Raw genomic sequence first — 19,867 nt, 5'->3', positions numbered from 1 at the left:
CCTTTGTTCCAGTGAATAATCTGGATCTTTGATTTCTGAAAAAGTGTGTTTAGTGACATGTTGTAACCAAGAACTTTAGGTCCATGTTAGCTGTAAGGATGTGAGATTTCAGTGTGGCATTGAGCACCTGCTTAGACTTGAAGGACTGAATCTCCTGTTAGAGGTCTTATAAACTGGGAGAAAGATGGTTTCACTATGCATTCTGATGGTGATGTTTCAGTGTATGTTCTGTTAACTTGATCCTTTTATTACATAATGCTGAGTTCTTTCGTATCCTTGAAGCTTCGGTAATATAGTGTATTATCCCTGAAGTCCCGGGGGAATGTATTTTCCCCACTGAAAATCAAGTAGCAGCTTATCTCTGTTGCAATCAAGAGGAAATGCTGGACTTACTTTAGATAAGCAGTTTGGATAACAATATACAGACTCCCCCGTGGAACAGTCATAAGGAAACCAGCTGACGTAAGGGAATGAAGACATCTGAGAGCACTGTTTAAGCAAACTTGAACTAAAGTAGGTGGAACAATTGGTCACAGTCTCTAAGAGTAAATGGAAACAGCAGCCAAGTACAGAATGGAAGGAGAGAGCCTCACTTCTCGCCTCTGCATTATTACCACTGTGAAGAGAAGGATGGAAGGTAATGGAGTGCATGTGTGTCCATGCTTGTGTTATATCAGAAGTCAAAATAACAGGCTGGAGCAGCTTTCACTTTTAGCCAAAGTGCCAGGGAAACGTATGGCATATTAAAAAGCAAAGTTCACTACTGGCAAAATGGATGTAAAACTTTATTGGCCGAAAAGGAAGTGCCTGGTTTTGGACTGCATTAAGAATTGTGGCGCTACTCTTGTTTGGTTTAGTATGAAGCGTGCCCAAAACTGGTTTTGATTTGTGTTTTCTTTTGTTAGGCTGTGTAGGCTGGAGTTTCTGCCTGAGTATGCTGATTTCCATGATGATGGCAATAATGGTTTAAAAGAAAATAGTCTGTTTCACCATCCCCCCTCCCCCCAAATGCTAAACCAAAACATTCAAAGTAAAAAATAAAAAAACCCTAAGGATGTAGGAATACAAACAGGAAGTGTTAAGAGGCTGCAGTTTAATTTTAACACTAGAGGATGGAAAAAAATTAAGATCAATGCTAATTAACAAATGTCAAATTTGCATAATTTAGGGGGTTGTTTAGAAAAGCTAATTGTTTCCCTTTTTTTAACAAACCAAATATGGTTTTGAAAGAAATTTGTGTCATCATGGAGCCTTTCAAAACAGAACCTTAGGACGTTCTTACCCAAGTGTCAGGACTGTACATGATCTGCCTTTATAAGTTGTCTCAGCCCCTGACAACTTATTAGTCATATCAATTCTTTTTCTACACTTCAAAGTCTGTCTTTGATAATGGTATTTTTAAAATATAAATTTTTTTTTTTTTTTAATAAGAGTGAAATCCCAGAGTTCATATTCAGTGCAACTGACATTGCAATTTTTCTTGACTATGCACTGTAAATATATACTCTGCAACTTCATTTTGTAGTTTTATTTCACATTTTAAGGCTTGCTAGTAACTCATATTTGTACACCAGTTTATTGATAAAAAAAAAAAAAAGAATGAGTGATGGAAATATATGAAGAAATATGTCTGGCTTTCAACTGGACACAACATAAGAACTTTCTGAAGACATGGCAATTTACATGCATTTCTGGCCTACAGAAACAAAATCTGTGATAGGAAACAGACTAAGAATCACTTGCCAGAATATATTCTACCTTCTCTGCTTTTGATTTCATTCATTTCACATGCAGGACTGATTACCAATCGTGAAACAATTCAATCTTTTGTAAGTATTCAGTGAAAAATACAAAGTCCATCTGTGAACAAAGTGTGGGGGCAACATGCATGCCAGTGAAGGAGTGGCTGAAAGATTTTGGATGTGGAAAAAAATATATATAATTAATTTCTAAACATGTGAGATTTACTGGCATATGGTAACCAATTCAGTGGAAATCAACTAGAATCTATTCTGTTCTAAGGATTGAATGTTAATTTCATAACTGAGGAATATTTTATTGAAAAAGTTGTAGTATTACTTTTGAGTGGAGCAGGAGTAACTACAAGCAGAACTGATCAGTGGATTTTGTGTTTAACACACATTAGAATGAGAAAACCAGGACTAGCACTACATATTAGCATTACCTGTATTAGTGATGAGATGGAGGTATCTGCAGTGAGGCATAAGCAAATGTTTTGTCCATCTTTTGGAAGATTCCTTTGTTAAATCTGTGATACCAGGTGTCTCCTGGGTTAACCCTCACTCTTAAAAGCCCTTCCAAATTTCCCTTTTTCTAAACTAGTGGTTTTCATACTTTGAAGCAGTATCTGCAGTGGTGATGAAAGCAACTTCCCAGTGACTCATGGGTGATATCTGGAGGCTTCTGCACTGTCCCTGGATTCTGTCCTTTTCTCTCTTCCCTAGTATATCACAGGCTGGTACCTCAACTCCATACAGTCTCAATGTATTCCCTAGTTTATAACAGCTGCTGTTCCCTCTCTGGTGGGCAGTGGGAGAAGCTGTGAGGATGACAATATGGTTTGCTGAGGGAGTTCCTTGAATGAGGTCCTCTAAATGTACCACAGTCTTCATTGTTGGAAGATTTTGTTCATGTCTTTTATAATTTTATTTCCTACCTGTTTTTTGTGTTGTGTTATATGTCACTTCACTCCTCATGGCATGTTCGTAGGACAGATGACGCCTCAGCCCCTATCATTCCTCTAATGTGTCCCTCACTGGTATCCTCCTATGTTCCCAGTATCATTCTGGTTCCCAGCAGGTCTACTGGCCACCAAGAGTAGCCTGCTGCAGGCCTGGTGACATAGGCCTTGCCTCATCATTTTGAGACCCAGTATCATCCAGAGGAGCCTGAGATGTGATGGAGGTGTTGTAGGGCCCACAAAGCAGGGGAAAGTGAAGCAGCAGTCATTTTAAGGGAAGGGGTTTAGGACCAACATTACAACCTAGTGTTTTGCTATGTTTATGTATATAGTTCAAAAGGGCAATGAGGCTCCTGACCAAACTAAATAAGCAGAATTTTCTTAATGGGAAAATTTTTCTCCACACCTCATAGAAACATTACAGAAGAACAACTGAAGGAATTGCCTTGGAAATTCAAAGAACTGGATGAATGACTATGTGTTAAGTTTGCAAGCTGTGCTACAGGTATCTGTTGTAAGGTTTTGAATGCTGTTATATATTCAATTTAACTCCAGAGAATAACCAAAACAAATGCTGAATTGAGAACAATGTATTTATTTCATGTCTTTTTGAAAGATTAACTATTGCTTTTTATAAATATGCAAAGACCAGTAGGAGTGGAAATGCAAAGCACAGCGTTCACCCCACTAACATGCTAATTCATTTGGAGGGAATTGAAAATGTAGTTTCACCTATTTTATTTGCATGTCCCTGCTAGTCTGTTACAAAACCTGTTAAGCCACCATGCCTATGGCATAGTTAACAGCTATGGAGGGAGCATCAGCCTCAGGGATGGTGGGATGTCCCACCATGTGCAGCATGGGAGTAGCGTAGGTCAAGGGTGGGATGGCAGGCAATGCAACCTTCCTGTTTGTGAAACACAGAGAAGTGATCATAAATTAGCAGGGCAGATGTAAGCATTAAGCAGGAGCTGGAGGGAGGCGTGGGAGTGCTGTGTTCTGCATGTACACTCCGTTGGGAGAATGTCTCTTGTATTGAGCAGCTTGGGAGTGCTGCATGCTGTGCCTGGCTAAGGAGATGTTTGGCTTTGTGGCTAAAAGCAGTCATGCTGGTTTGGTGAAGCAACTCAGAGCTGAAGCATGTGCCATAGATTATGTGTGAGTGCTGCAGCTTGTGCTATGTTCCCATAGTTAATGTGGGTTGGTTAACGTGCCTGCCTCTATGGCCTGTGACTGTGTTCTGTCTTTACTGTAATCAAAGAGCTGATGTGGCTCTGGCTGTTGTACTTCAACAACAACTGTCAGGAAAGAACGCATTGTTTGCTCTGAATTCTCTTCAATTCTGCACAGCAACTCAAAATTAGTACCTTTAATTATTTGGGAGAATGCACTATTTGACTAGAAAGCTGAGGAAAGCTTTATGATTTGAGAATTAAATGTTACAAAGAACCATAGGTATGCAATTGATCTCTTAAACTTTAGCTATTCTGTGACTTCAAGTAATTTCATTGTGTTTTCAGCCTTTATGCCACTGTGCTCTTTCATCATCATTACTCATGTCCCAGGGAACTGAGTCCAACATATTTTGGGAGAAATGATAGAAAATAATGAGCAATTGAAAAAAAAAGATTAGCAAACCAGTGGAATTCTCATGCATGAGAACTAACAAGTGACTTTTCAATAAACTAACTGTAAGATGTAAAGTAAAAAAGGAGCTTCCATACTTCTTATCATGAATCACAAGAGAAATGAACTCAGCAGAAAAATGTCGTGTTTCAGTAGCGTGTCCAACATGTCTCAAAGGGTACAGGAACATAAAAGAATCTGTAATAATATATCTTGTCTTTTCCCAAAGAGCTAAAGTTAGTACTGGTTCCAAAGTAAATGGAATTCTGACATGGTTAGTGTCAAATAGTTTCAAAACCTGCTATAAAATACATTGATACGTGAACCCCATTTTTTAATTTTAAGACACATTAGAGGAAGGAAAATGTTGAATGGGATGGAAACTGATACTATGTTGAAATTTCTGGGTAATGTCTATTGCCTTTTCATGAAAACCTGATGAATTCATTGCACTTATTACCTGGAAATAGAAGAATGTGAGCAGCAGTAAAAACCAAGGTAAAAGGAACCACACTACTTTCAGATAAAATTCAAGAGCTTCAGAGCTTCCCACTCTTCAAAGGCTTTCTGCAATAAAAGCTTCCAGCAGAGGAGCATATGTGGAATAACAAAGCTCAGTAAAAACCAACTAAATGAAAAGGAAGGTGAGTTGTTATTACAGTTCTATAGCATGATGGTAAAAACTTTAGCATGAGCTTACTATGAGGCAGAGTACAGGAAATATATTCTCTCTAGCTGTTATCTAGGAACGCGGGATATCAGTAAGTTGTTCCTTGCAAAAATATTTTTAAAAAATGAGGAATGTGATTATAGTATAACAGTTAACAGATTTGTTGCAAAAATAGATGTGCTGCCTTTTTTGACACTTAGGTCTGTGAGTAAGATGAAACATACAGTACCTTTTCTTCATCGTTTGCAAGAAATGAAGAAATATTGTAAAAGAACTGCATTGATGAAAAACATTTTTCTTTACTGTTCTTCAAGTTAAATTCACAGTAGATTTCAAAAAGAAATGTATAAAATAATGATGACTACAGTGTCCATATTGTTTAGGTTAAAAACCCCCACAGGTATGTGTATATCAAAGCAAGTTACTTTTAACACATCCTGTAGATGAAAAACTTCTTTCTAAAACCTTAAATTGTGAATTCACAAATTACTAAAGCACATATATTCAAAGTCATTCAAAGGACTGTTTTGCTTCTTCACAGGTGACAGCCAGGAATGCTAAATCAAAGAAAGAAATGCTGTGATCAAGATGCAGCTTTCTGAGGTGCTTAGAAATGAAAAGATACTTTTGGAAACCATGATGGACTGAAGACCTAGACTGAGATTCCCAGGCTCTAATGAAAATATGGCACAGCTAAGTGCTGGCTAAATGATGTCTAAGTCAAACACATTGTCCTGGCCAGTACTGAAAGCTGTTGCTACTGCAACTTCTACTACTTCTACCAGCAGTGGCTATAGTGATATTAAGCAAGAGGCAATAAATGATGATTTTACTCCATCTGAAAATTGAGGTAATGTGTTCTTACATTTCTCTAAGAAAAACAGGAGTGCACTAAGGAGCATGAAGAATCTACAGAGCTGATTGGAGCAATGTAAGGTATGTAGTAGAAAGAGAATATAAACAGTGTTAGTTGGGTAAAAATAGAACAGGAGACCATAGCCTAAACATAAAATCATATTTAATGTGTTGCGTTTAGTGCTTTATTTACCCATTCTCCTAATAAATACAGCAAGACTAAAATGCTAAGGAGAAACACCACTATTGAAAAAATCATGGAGGACAACTGCTGCGTGCTATCTGGAAGAGAAACATTCAAGACCCAGAAATACCAATACGTTCAAGGATGTAAAGAAATAACAAAGAAATTTTTATGAATTTCTGATCATCTTTGCTTAATAATAATGATACCTAAAGAAAATAGAAAAGTACGTGAAGTAGCAACAGTGACCATTTTAAAATACTGCTTGCTCAGTCACCCAAGCTGTTGAATTACAAAACTCCTGCTGAAATAAATAGGAGCAGCTGCTGCTGAGCCTTGTTACAAATGAGGCTGCCTGAGAAATTGGTGAATAGCTGATCTATAACAAGTAATTGTTAGAGAGTTGTAAATTCAGATAATACTTATGGTTAAGTGGGTGGCTGAGTCTTGTGTACATTTTACCTGTTTAGCTATACCCTTTGTATTTTTTTAGTTGAAATATGCATGTTATTTTTGTAATTACTTTCTCAAAGTCTTCTGAAAAATTAATTCTCAAAGCCTTAGAATAGTCTGCTGACATAGGTAATCTTAAACAATGCACTTAAGCAACGAAAATTATTAGTAAACAGGTTACTGGAAAGAATAACAAGTCAGCTAGAAAAGAGTATTTACAAAACAGTATTGTCTAAACTTCCTTTTCTAAATTGCCTTGTAAGTGTCAGAAGAGCATGGTGAGTGTATTCCCTGTGCTGTGGGCTATAAAATAGTAATTCAAATTTTAGGCCATCTAATACCAAATCAAAAACACCACGGTCTAGTAATTCAAAGCACTAAGTCAGTATAAACTCAAGCTGCCAGTATGAATTTACTCTTAAGGGTTTCTTCATTAATTTGTTGGAGAGGTACATGCAACCTCTCTGTCTGTGGTTCTGTATTCTCTGCCTGACTGGACCCTTCATAGTTACCCCTGACTTTTCTTTTTGTTAGTTACTACTTCTTGTTTTCCCCACTTTCTGTGCTCAGGTGTATTTTTAGCTGATGTCCTCATATGTGCCTACTCTAGTCCTCTTTCACAAGGATGCTCACAGGTCATTCCCCAACTCTTTTGTTGCTCTTTGCCTCAGATATCCATTTGTTCAAGTATTCCAAAATTTGTGGCCTCCTTCTCTTTTTGCCTTTGACCTCTGCATAAACATTGTGGGTGCGCTGGCCACACTTTAATGACATGCTCTGCCTTGGTGGTGGTTGAGCCATCTGCCTCTCGAGTCTTTCCTGAGACTTTTCTTTTCTTGGATTACCACAAGAACCACACAACTCCCTTCTGAGAAAGGGAATGCAAATGCACACCCTGATCTAGTCATTGATTCCAGTCAAAACTGGTGATACAACGAAGCTGTGGAGAAAAACTTGCCCTTTTTATTTCCTCCTTGTAATAAGTCAAAACATAATGTGTCAGAGGTGATTGAATTTAGTTCAAGAGAGCAAAGTACCATCTCTTTAGACATTTCCCAGAATAGTGGGCTTCTCTGCTGTCTACATTAGTCATCACTTTTCCCCACAGATTCAACATATCCATAGGTGCCTTGTATAGAAACAACTCATTCACCTTCCTGTCATTCCAGGAATGAGTAGACAGGACCTTCTGCTATTAGGAAGCAGTCTTAATACTCGAAATCTATAATGGATTTCTGTCTGGGAGACAGGAGAAATACACTGGTAATGGCACCTTCAATGAGCCAGGAGAGTCTTACTGGATAAAAGTGAACTGCCACTCACATTTTCTTGCCCAAACAGTCTTGGGTGAACTACTAGGAAAAAGCTTGCATGTTTTAGTCAAAAAAGAAATTCTGCTTTGGAAAGAGAGAGCTCCTTTACAGAGGGGCTGGGATAGAGGGACAGTAAGAAAGCACAGACCTCAAAATATATCACCTTCTCCATTCTGTGTTTTTTCCATTGTTTTGTCCTTCCAGGCATTTGCATCTTTTCCCACTGCCACCTGCTCATCTGAAAAACTCAGATGTTTGTAGCATGGATAGTCATTCTATTCATGTTGAGAATTCCTCCCAGTACAGCCACCTCAGCTTCCCCTGCTTCACCTCTACATGTAACTTCTCTTTCTATGTGTGGTCACTGCACAAGGGAGTTTGTCACAAGGAACTTCAATACAAATATATTTAATTTCTATGACCAGCCTCTGCTGTCGCAACAACTTTTTTTATGCCACTCAGTGAAAGTGTGTCACAATTTAAGACTGAGCTGACAGTGAGGAGACTGGGCGGGCTTGGATACTAAAGCACTTCTAGTCACAGATAAACATTTAAAATTTACAAGTGACACAACTTCCCTGTTCTGTGTGAGAGACTGTGCAGTTCAGACTAGAGGCCAAGCAAGTCAGTGTGATGATCTCTAACACAACCTGCCTTTCCTGCAGCAAGGAGGTGGTGCCATCCAGGAGAAAGTCATGTGGATCAGAGCAGCAGTCCCAGCCATGGGATGGGCAGTCCAGGATGGAGCCCAGGGGTTCCTGTAGCTAACCTTGGGGATTCGGCTGGATCTCTTCCCCAGCAACAACCTGGCAGTAGCATTGACAACCTGCTCCACTTCAGTTTTCCACACCTCTGCCAACAGCACAGCATTTAACAGGTTAGTCACCAGGGGAGGAATTGGAAGGTGAACAGGGTTTAAGCTGTCCAAACCCTCTGTCAAATTGTCACAAGTGGTACGTTTTTCCTGGAGGATTAAGATGGAAATGATCTGGTGTTTTTTCAAGAGACTGGTTGTGGAACAGTCTGGTCCCAGGAATAGCTACTGACAAAAGTGCCGTGGATACATCAGGTGTGTAAGTCCTGGGCACAATTCAGCTGAGGGCGTCAGGCAGTGCATTGAGAGTGAACACCCACAGAAAACCACTAATGTGGCCCCTTGCTAATTCAACAAAGGTGTTTGAGATACAACTGTGTAAGAACACATGACCTGTCTAAATTTATATTAGGTGATCCAGCCATGGGTAGACTTCTCTTAAATACTTTGGAACTGTGGCCTGAAGGTCATTCACAATCAATGCAGTATAAGTATGTTGGTCACTTTCATATTGTACTGTCACAATCCTACTCAATAATTTGATCAATTATTTCAAAATTATGTTAATGAATTACAATGAAATTTTAAAATGCAAGGGAATATGGAAATTACTGTTTGTTTAAATATTTAATAATAAAATATGCGATGTTTGTTTATACCTCGTTACAACTACATACAATTTGGAATGTATAATGTCATGGACATCAACTTAGTTTCATAAATATTTTAGTACTAAATTACAGTTTTTTCCTGTGTAGTTTGCAGAAAAAAAGAGCTGTGATTGGTGATTTAAGTGATTATATCTGAGTATGTTCACAGAGTAGATAAATGTACATAGTTCCACAAATAGTCAAGTTTTAGGCCCTTTAAATCTGAATCCAGAAAATCCACATAGAAAAAAAAAAGGTTTTATTAGATAGTAAATTAACTAGAAGTAGCAAATAACTTAGAATAGGTGGGAAATTTGTACATACCAAGTATAGAAATACTTAAAGATCACACATACAGCTGTCTTACTGCTAAAATGATTGTACACAAAGTAGTATTACAATAAATATTTTGCTTACTAAAAGCAGTAGTGAAACTGCTTTAAATAGATCATTGTTTTGAAAGCCTGTAGGGTACTTCTGTTTATGTTATGGTCTACAACTATGAGGACAAGTAAATCTCCAGTGAATTGAAATAGGACTTTGTGTGTACTATCTCAAGGGGATTATTAATTTAAAATGTCACACAATAAGTGTGAAATATTTGACATGAAGTGGTAGTGCATGATTTGGGCAGATTGCATCTAGTGCAGTAATTCCCCTTCTATCAAAATGTTATGGCACTTGAATTTGATTCATGCTCAAATCTACTTCTATGTTTGTTTTAACAGGGATCTCTTTAAATGTGATGAGTAATCTCATTTCACTCCTTCACCTCTGCAGTCCACAGAAGCAGCTGCTTTTAGTCTCGTGAGAACTTTGTCCCACAATCCTCCATGACTAGCAATGCAACCACTCAGCATATACATATAAGCATGAGGGATAAAACCAACATCAACAGTAAGCCAGTAACATGCTGTTCAGTTAGCGTAGTACGGGATGAGAATTAAATAAAATCCAACTTGGACAAAGTAATTTCAAACACTAAAGAAAATGCTTGGGGGGAGCATCAGCATTTCCTCATAAATTGCTCCAGTGTGACACAGACTGAACATGTCTGACCATGCACATTCAAAGATCAGTAACTGCCAAGAAGAAACTCCCTCTGTCTCTCTAATATATGTGGAATTGGCTGCCTTCAAGTTAGATTGCTATCTTCTACTTGGCTCACGTTGCAAAAGGCACACTTCCCACACTAAGGACAGCCTATTTACTAAACACCTGGAGCTAATGCAAACATAGTACACTAATGTTTGGGACTTGCTCTGTTTCTGCTGAATAGAGTATGGTCCTCTACCAATGCAAAAAGCTTTGAACAGATGCACTCCTGTTTTATCTGAGCCTTGCAATAGTCATTGCAGCAGTTCATCATACATTATTCATTTTACAGGGTCCTACATATAAATTTGAGATTTTGAAAAAAAGAAAAAAAATCACAGTTCTAATCAGCAAGCCCAAAATTCTGAAGCACAAGGTATAACCCTGAAAGTGTTACCTTCTGGTTCTGCAAGAAACACTTTTTACCTTACCAGAAGTAGAAGATAACACAGCCTACAGCTCAGAGGTACATGCAGCTGCAAGGAAACAAGGCTGGAACACATAACTTACTGTCCCTGCTAGGCAGATGCCATTACTTTCCATAATGATTGTGCAGCACTTAGATATTATTTTAATAGGTTCCTTAGAAACTGGCAGAGTAAAATTATGCTAAATAAGCAATATTTACTAGAAATTCTTCTGATCCTTCCCTTGAGGCATAATTGAAGATTACAATTGAGTCCTCAAAAGTGGCTGCTCCATTTTCAATCCCTTTACTCCTTAGGAAAAGCATTTTGCAAAAGGAAAACCCTTTAAGTTATTGCTCTTCCTTTAAAATGATTCTCTGATTTGTCTGCTAGCTCAGATGCAGTGTTCCAACTAATCTCTCCTTTTGAGACTTTACATTCTTAATAATTCAAGGAGTGGAACAGGCTAGACTAGGTAGGTCCTTTGCATTTCACACAGCAGAATGAAAATCACTGATGGAGTTGTGTGTGCTGAAGCATTTTTCTAAGCTTGTCAAAAAATCCGATCATAGTATTTACATATGTATATATATATGGATATATATATGTATATGGATATATATATATATGGAGATATATATATATATATGGATATATATATACTTTTGGTGCAAAGTATCTAAAACTGTACATATTTTTTTTGTGCTGATACCTAAAATCGCATGGATTTTGGGCTTTGTACACACACCGGTTAGACCGAGGAAGTAGATGCAAATTTTTGGCCAGAGCATTTTTTGCAAAATGGTGAATAGGGTTGTAGTACAGGGGGTTGTATAATGTGTACTGTGTACAGAACGGGGTGCTGTGCTGTGTGACCCTGTGCAAGGACTTCACACGGTGATGTTCAAACGCAGGGTAAAGACCTGTGAGCTGTCCGAGTTAAAGAACTCCTCGGGCCGATTCCCGGAGCCCAGAAGAGGGCAGTGAATTGTACACACTTTTGTGCCTGTAGCCCCGGGACTCCCACCCTGCTGGTACCGCCGCAGGTCCAGCGGTGGCGATTGAGGGTATCAGTTACGGGCTGGTGGAAAGGGGGCAGCTGCCCGCCGTACCCTCGAGCACCTGTCCCACCAGCCGCATCACCCCTTCTCCGCCTGCACATCTCAGCATCATCCACCTGGAACAGCAGGGAAACGGGACAGCCGTGCTCTGCCAGTCCTCAAAACAATTCTCTGTGTGATCACGGGAAAGCGAGGCGTCTCCCTGCCCGCTGTCGCAGAGCGGGAAGGTGGGCAGTTGGGAGCCCGTCGCTTCGCCGCGCTCCCTCTTCCGATCCCTATCCCGATCCCCATCCCTACCTCCATCCCTATCCCGATCCAACCGCTCCGCCTCCCTTCGCACCGCCCCCCGCGGGCGCGGCAGCGCCCCCGTGCGGGCCGTTCCCGCCCTGCTGCCACCCTCGGTGACGTCACACGCGGCCTCCCCTTCTGGCTTCTCGGATTGGCCGGCGCCCCGCGCAGCCTTCCCGCCTCCGGCGCGCGATTGGCGGGCCGGGCCGTGATTGGCGGGCAGAAGGCGCGGGGGGAGAGGAGGCCCGGGCCGGCTGCGCGGGGAGAAGCGGCCGCGGCGCGGAGGCCGAGCGGGGCTGGCGCGGTTATTTATTGTCTACGCGCGGTGTCCCGGCGGCCGCAGCGGTTCGGGGGCTGTGCGGGAGAGGAGGGGGAGCGGCACCGGGCAGCGGGACGCAGGGTGGAAAGAGGAGGGGAAGAAGGAGGGGGCCGGGCCAGCCCCGGGTGTGCGGGGGACGCGGAGCCGGGGGGGCTGCGCGGGAACGCGCGCGCGCGCCAGGGGCGGGAAGGGAGGGAGGGAGGGAGCGAACGAGAGAGGGAGGGGACGAGGGAGGAGGGAGGGAGGGGGAGATTTTTTTATTATTAATCTGTTTTCCGGGCCTTTGTGACCGCGGGGGGGACGGCCCCGGGGTGAGGAGGAGGGCGGGAGCAGCGGCGCTACGGCGGCGATAGCGGGGGCTGTTGTTGCCGCCGCCAGGCGAAGGGACCGGCCCGGCGTCCCTTTAAACTAGCGAGAGCCGCAGGCCCGGCCGGGCCCTCCTCCCTCCCGCCCTCCCTCCCCGCCGGCGGAAGGGGCGCTTTGTGCGGGCCCTCGGCCGCCCTTCCCCGGAGCCGGGCGCCGCTGAGGGCGGGAGAGGCCCCAGCGCGGTGTCGGTGTCGGGGCCGGCCCTCCCGGCCGCCTCCCAGCGCCCTCGCCTCGGCTGAGGAGAGGAGACACGGGCAGAAAATGGCAAAGTCTGGAGGAGGAGGAGGCGGCGGCGGCGGCAGCGGGGGACTGACTTGGGTGGTAAGTTGTGGGGCTGTGTTTTGTTGTTCGTGGGTTTCGCTACTCGTGTTTTATTGATATTCCTGTTTGCGTCGCTTGTGTGTGCGGAGAGAGCGCGGGGTGGCTTTGAAGGGGGGAGAGGAGCTGAGGGCTGGCGCGGAAAGAGGAGCGCTGTGCAGCCGCCGCTCGGTGAGGGCTCCGGGGAAGGAGGGGGAAGCCTGGGCTTGGAATTGATGTTACAGGAGGGGAGCTTTATCCCAGTGGGGGCTCCTCGGGGTGCTGGGGGCCGTGGGGAGGGGTCAGTCTGTGAGCAAACAGGTGGGAAGCTCCTGGGGGAGCGGGTGGTCAGCGCTGTCCTGAAGTCGCTGTCCTCCAAAGCGGGATGGGGTCTGTCTGTCTGTCTGTCTGTCCCGCCAGAGCTGCAGGTCTTGCCTCTTGCTCCTAGAGCAAAGCCTTTGCGGGCTAGCAGAGGGTCTCTGTGTTGATCCCGTTTTCTTTTCCATCTGTGTGAAAGGACGATACTTGAAGTTCCCAAGTTTCAGGGACAGGAAGCAGGAGCTGTGGGCTTGCTGTTCCATCTTGGCATTCAACTTCATCATCTTCCAAAAGTTGTGACTCTGCAACAGACTCAAGAAGGGGGTGTTTTACTGCCTTTCGTGGATTGGTCGGAAGTATTAAGCTTAGAGAGGGTGCTGGTGATGACTGACTCTAGAACTGGTGAATCTTTTTTGAGCCTCCTTACAGTCTGTTGAGAGGACAAGTGCTGGGTTCCCAGTGCAGAGATGCTCCCCTGTCAGCAGTAGGAGCGGATGCTCTCAGGTCCTGGTGAGACCTGGGAGGAAGGAGGAGCGAAGGTGACCTGAAGGGGTCTGGTCCAGCCAATCGGGAACTCCCCTGCCTTTCTCTTGCTCAGCATAGAGGGGTAACTTCTTTAATGTTTAAGCAGAAGACACCACATCTTGGCAGATAGGTGGTGAGCTATCAGACACATGTGCTTTACAGAGGTGACAATTTTTAACAAGTTTTGTTAAGTAGAATAGCAGCAAACTTGTTCTTGTGTCCCTCTACATCTTGGAGCTGTTGAAAAAGAAGTATTATTGGAGTGAACAAATCCCATGTGTTCTGATGGTGGACTATTTCCATGGCTCTAATTACTGCATTTTATGTTGGTAATGCTCTTTAATTTTAAGAAGCTGGCAGTGTGGAAAGGTATATTAAAAAAAGTGGTAGTTTCTGGGTGTGCCACTTGAAATCAGACAATTTAGACATGTGAACATGTCTAAGTTGAGAAGCTAAAATAATTCTCCTTTCTTTCCACAATAGTTTGCAATCTTTATCAACTGTGGTTTTTGGATGGCTCTTCAGAATTAAGATTTTACCATCTAGGTTCAACCAAGTAATTGAAAGTTTTACAGCTCATACAGAAAACTGCAGAATGAAGTGTGAAAATTACTGAATAGGCATTTTTATTGAAACATGTTCTTAAATGTAATGGGGTTGAAATTATGGTGAGTCAACAGTTTCCTACAACTGGAAATGATCAAACTTTTCATTCTCTAAAAGCAGTAAAAGTTAAAAGTGTTTTTGTCAACTCAGAATAGTTGTAGGGAAATAATTGGATTTTAGTTAAAACTATGTTCATTTATTTTTTCAGAAAACAGTGGAACATTCTTTCTTTCTCTCATGTGCATTTTAAATGGTGAAGGTAGAATTTCTGAGCCAGCTGCTAAAACCAGACCTGTTCCATGTCATCTGTAGAGCACTGGCACACAAAAGAACAATATTGTTGTAGCACTGAATTGGACGAGGCCACAGCCAGTGTGCCAGGCTGAAAAAAAGTTGGTTTAGGTGGTGGTTCATTTGTAGATGATCATATTCTGTCCTTGAGAAGGGCGAGAGGTACAGAGGTAGGGAGAGAATAATTTCAGCTGTCTGGCTTTAATCTGCTTGCCATATATCTGCGGGATATGCAACCACTTGCAGTTTGGTTGTAGGTCGTTTTGAAACCACCTTGATTTCTTTAGAATTCTTGCTAGTGTGTTGAAACCACTAGGATGCTTCTCTGTCTGAGTAATGTATTCTCTGTAGTTTGTGGTTTCTTAATAAGACCATGAGTTAAACAGTTGTAGAGTAACAGAAGAAAGTCTGGCCCTACAGATGAGGAAACATTTAAAACTTGGTGTGGTGTTAATTTATGTTTCAAACTAGCAGATCCTGTGTACATAACCTAGTTGCTCACATTTTAGTAAAGAACGGTGTGTGTAACTTCAGCTTTGGGTGTGATTCCAAGAGCATGCTTGTAGGTAGGAAAAAATTACGTGCAGTTGTGAAAAAGGAAAGGTACTTCCCATAATACAAAATTCACCCTAGAATGAATTTCATAATAAGGCATCTTGCAAGCGTCAGGTGATACCTACTTTTACTTTTAAAAGCAAGAGGAATTAAATGTTTATGGAAACAAACAGCAAGTCATCTGTGTTTTCAGTTGTAATAGGACTTGAAGAAATATGATGAGTTAGGCACAATTACCAGTGATGGGAACACGTGAGAGCATAATAACTGAAAATGCTTATTGGGAAAACTATTTTGCATTATTTAATTGAAGACAAACCAAGATATGATTTATAAAATGTACTTCTTGGTTTTTTAATAGCTTTTTTTTTTATTGGCCTGGTTGATGATTTTCTGAAATCAACTAGCAGCCCTGAGCTCTAATAGTTGGTAGAAGGTGGAGTTTTGACAAAGAGATACAAATTACTTTTGGTTGGTGATCTCCAAGTGTCACTCACAAAAGCGCTAAGTTGTATCAAGAGTTGGTTGCAAAAGCCTGGATTTGTAACTAGGAGAGTTTTCATTGGTGAGAAATAAGGCATTTTCTAGTGCTAGAAAAACTTACTGTGAACAAAAGAAATAATTCTTCACTGTGTGTTTAGGGACTACAGAAAATGAATTATAATGGCACAGTAATAGCACTTAATTTTTTTTTTTTTTGTAAATATGCCTTTTAATAGTGAAGGTGATGTCATTGCAAGTTTCACTTTGAAAGTGCATTGGTTCTGATACAACAGGAATGCCCAGAAAACTGAGTATTTTAAACAAGTAACATTTAATGTCTTACTTCTGTCAGTGTTTTCAAGACTTTCTCCTCAATGCTAAGAGCTATATGAGCCTGATAAATGGAAGCTGAGAGTGTTGATAATAATTTAGGACTTTGAACACTACTTCCACTTTCCTGTCCTTGGTGAAAGGTACAGGTTTTGGCTCTAGGAAATGCTAGCTTAAAGTGAAGTGACTGTTCATGTGACTTCTCTTTAAAAAAAAAAATCATTAATGTCTGCTCCTTAGATGAAGTAGAACGGAAATAATGTATATTATGCATTTATTTGGGTTATACTTGTTTGAATGTATACAGTAGCTGTATATTGGTAAGTGAAAAGAACCAGCCTTTCAAATAATCTAAATTCAGATATAAGCATCTTTCAGAGGATTCAGAGTTTACCTTAAAAATAACTTTTAACTTAATACTGTCATTTTTTTTTAAATATAGAGTGTATGTAATTAATAAGATAGTAGGCTCAATATATATATTTTAAGTACCAACAAATAAAACCCATCCTAGTCCTATTAAAAGGACCTTGCCTTTCTTATAGTGCTTCATTTGAAATCAAATACTTCTACCTTTAATAAAGGGATTACTTTCAGTTTGATTTGACTTTTAATATGTTCTGAGAGGATTAAAACAAGTCTTCCTGTTGAATAATGTCCGATAACTTCTGGTGATGCGCCATAATTCACTGGTTATGGCTTCTGCACTGAGTGGCTTCTACCTTTATGGGTAGGCTTTTTGCATCTGAAATCTGAACTGGATCTCTGCCACCCCAAGGATCTGCCCATCACTTCTACACCAAGCTTTCACCATTCCTCTGATTTGGGAGCAGGGGATTTTGGATGGGAGCGACACAGGCGTTCCCGTCTTCTGCCAGTGTAGTGCTGGAGGGAGAGTGCTGGGCTATGACAGTGTACCCAAGAGCTGCATTGTGTCACTGCTCTACCACGGGTCTGTTTCTGTAAGCTATCAGGGTTCTGCCTGCCTGAAGTACAAACAGTTGGCAGATATGGTCCAAATATTATGATCAAATCCTAATGAAATCTTCTGGTTTTAGAAATAAGCATACTGTCCTAGAGGTGAACCAAGGGTAAATAGTCCTTTATCCTTTTTATTACTTCTCATTACTATATTATTTTCAAAGGAGGAGTAGGTGGTTGAAGCTTCTACTCCTGAGTCCCTTAGATCTTTTCTGTTGCTTCTACAGACCCAGGTTAAAGCTCAGAATTAGCTTTCTGTTCTTTCCATTTCTTTATCTGGTTCAGGCCTTCTGGTTCTCTGCCGGCTGCAGCTGGGCCAGGACGCAGTTGTCACATATGTGACACTTGTTACATGTGCTGTTAGTTTGTCTTATCTTTTCTGGGCTGCACTGTGGTGTCTGCAGAGCAGGCAGGGTGTGGGGGAAAAGTCTTGTTTTGTTGCCAAGCCTTGTTTTGCCTCTTGCTTTATATGAGTGTCTGTCTTTTGCTGTTATGGTGACCAGAAAACCAGGAGATTTTTTGTCCTGTGTGTCCTTACCCTCCCTCCTTCTCCTTTTTTCACAGTTATACAATGAAAGGAAAGTCAGATCTGAAATACTTGCCCCAATGTATTAATATTAATATTTATTTTTACTAAACAGCAGCTGTTTTGTGGGGTTTGAGCTATACAGTTGTATCCAACAGCTGAGGGGAAGCAACATTCCCTCCTAGTCTTATTGTATTTCTGATTCTGCTGCCCTTAAGGAAGCAGTGCTGTAAAGAGGTGTCATGACTCTCCTGGATATTCTAGCACCAGAGGGAAATATTTGTGGCTCAGTTGGGTGAGTCAGACACAATAGTTCTGAAGAGGGATTCCTCAGACATTTTGGTTTGCCTGCCAAAAAAAAAAGTGGTTGCTTCTTATCCTGTACCCTTCACACCACCATTCATTAAATACTTTTGTTGTCCAGTCTTCTCCTTGTCAGGGTGCTGAATAATGCAGGATCAAAGAAGTGATAGAGGTGATATCAGGTGGAGGCTTGGTACTGGAACAGGATCGGGGCCACATCTTTGAGAGCAGCTGAGCCAGTCCCACAGCTCAGTACCTGCATCTGCACCCTCTGTATTCTGAGCTGGGGGGAAACCTTGTTCTGGCATGGGTGAAAGAGTGATGAATGCTTAGGAGTGGGGAACTAAATTGTAACCAAGTCTAGGAAGGAATTTATATCTCAGGGTTTGGGGAGGAATTGATTTGAGAAGGCTTGTGGGCGATTAGGTGTTCAGTGAGGGAAGATGTACGTTTGTGCACGTGGCCCCTGTTAATGTTTGACCTGTGAGATCTGTGTGTGTGTGTGTACATTTAAGTTCTAAGATGCCTGTGCTGTATTAAACTGTAAGTAAAGAATTACTTTGTTTGGACAGATAAAGTAGTCTAAGATAGACAGCTTAGGTCTGAAAAAATTACTGGTTAAATTTAGTATTTAATTTGTGTTGACTTTATTTTTCTAGAAGTAGATTTTTACCTCACATCTAAACTCTCTTGTGTGTCTATGTGCAAAGGCAGCCTGCAAATGCATGTTTACATTTCAATTAATGAAAAGCAGCACATTCATAGCTGATGGATGGGAGCGATTCCCTCCCTGGGAGTGACTTTTATATATACATATATATATATATTATAGATTATATAAAAAAACCTTAAGAATGAAAGCTGTTACAGAAAACTTAATTTTCTTCATTTGAAACAGTAAATTTCTTGCAAGCCACCCACAGTGAAGATGTTATTCTGCATTAAATAGGTGCTTTGAATGTTTTCAAAAGCAGATTGAGCAAAAGAAATACATAATTCTAAATACGTATAACTGTTTGAAGATGTCTGTTTTAAAAATTACATGCTTGGAAACATAGTGGTGTCTTCTCAAGTATTTTTACTGGAACACACGGATTTTGGAAGAATGTATTTCAGATAATATAATATGCCAGATTTAAATAAATTCTAAATCAAGGCATATAAAATGTTATTACATAACTTTGAAAATAAATACTAAAATTTGAAGTATGTTTTAAGTTCTAGCAATAAAAGCAAGGTGTCAAGATCAAACACCAAATATTTATTTGTGTTGCAAATACAGAAGAAAACTGTTCCTCATAGCAAAGTGATAATCCAGCTCTTAGTAATTTTTATTTCAAAGCGTTTCCTTGCCGTTATCTTCAGGTATTTCAGTAAAGAGTACTCAAAAATTTGGTGTGAAAAGCAGGAAAATATTCCTCCCCTCCTTGACAAGTGAGCATCAGATCTGCTGTTTTTAAAATTTCATTGTGATTGCAAATGCTTTTACTCTTATGGCCCTAGTCCTTTTAAGTTATGTTTTGAAGTGAGTTGTTAACTTACTCTGTTGTATCAGCTCATCTAGTTTCATTTAATAAAGCTATTTTAATATCCTGTCTGCGTCTCAATGCAATTCCAGTTTGCATAGAAATACAGTTTGCCACTGACAGTAAAGTACTGCTTCTATTTTTTTTATTTTGTGACAGTGATAATTCTGTGTATTTGTTATACTATGCACATCTAGCTGTTTTAGTAGTTTTTTTCAGCAAGTAAGAAAAAAGGGTGTTAGCCAAGTAAGTGTAAAATCTACTTGAGCTAGATGTGTTTGAAAGGTTCAGACCTAAACATCAGATCTATATTTTCCTTTGGAC

The 19,867-nt window shown here is 40.9% G+C and overlaps 1 protein-coding gene and 1 long non-coding RNA gene across 3 annotated transcripts in view; both read left to right on the top strand.

The window, feature by feature from the left end:
• Positions 1-79: 79 nt before the first annotated feature.
• On the top strand, positions 80-9,817 carry LOC310920743. The gene is made up of 3 exons (XR_014592030.1): positions 80-637; positions 5,539-5,933; positions 8,468-9,817. It is a non-coding gene; the product is annotated as an uncharacterized lncRNA (long non-coding RNA).
• Positions 9,818-12,657: 2,840 nt separating this feature from the next.
• TOP2B (DNA topoisomerase II beta) overlaps positions 12,658-19,867 on the top strand; it is a 59,460-nt gene continuing 52,250 nt past the window's right edge. For both annotated transcript variants that reach the window (XM_083862263.1, XM_083862262.1), the window contains exon 1: positions 12,658-13,123. In XM_083862263.1, the coding sequence (XP_083718389.1) occupies positions 13,064-13,123 (60 nt within the window). In that variant the 5' untranslated portion in view covers positions 12,658-13,063. The remainder of the gene's footprint in view (positions 13,124-19,867) is intronic.

The sequence above is a fragment of the Zosterops lateralis genome (genome assembly GCF_965231275.1).
Source record: "Zosterops lateralis genome assembly, chromosome: 1".
NCBI classification, from domain to species: Eukaryota; Metazoa; Chordata; class Aves; order Passeriformes; family Zosteropidae; genus Zosterops; species Zosterops lateralis.
The sequence above is the reverse complement of the archived record's forward strand: the minus strand, read 5'-3'. Positions and strand labels throughout refer to the sequence as shown.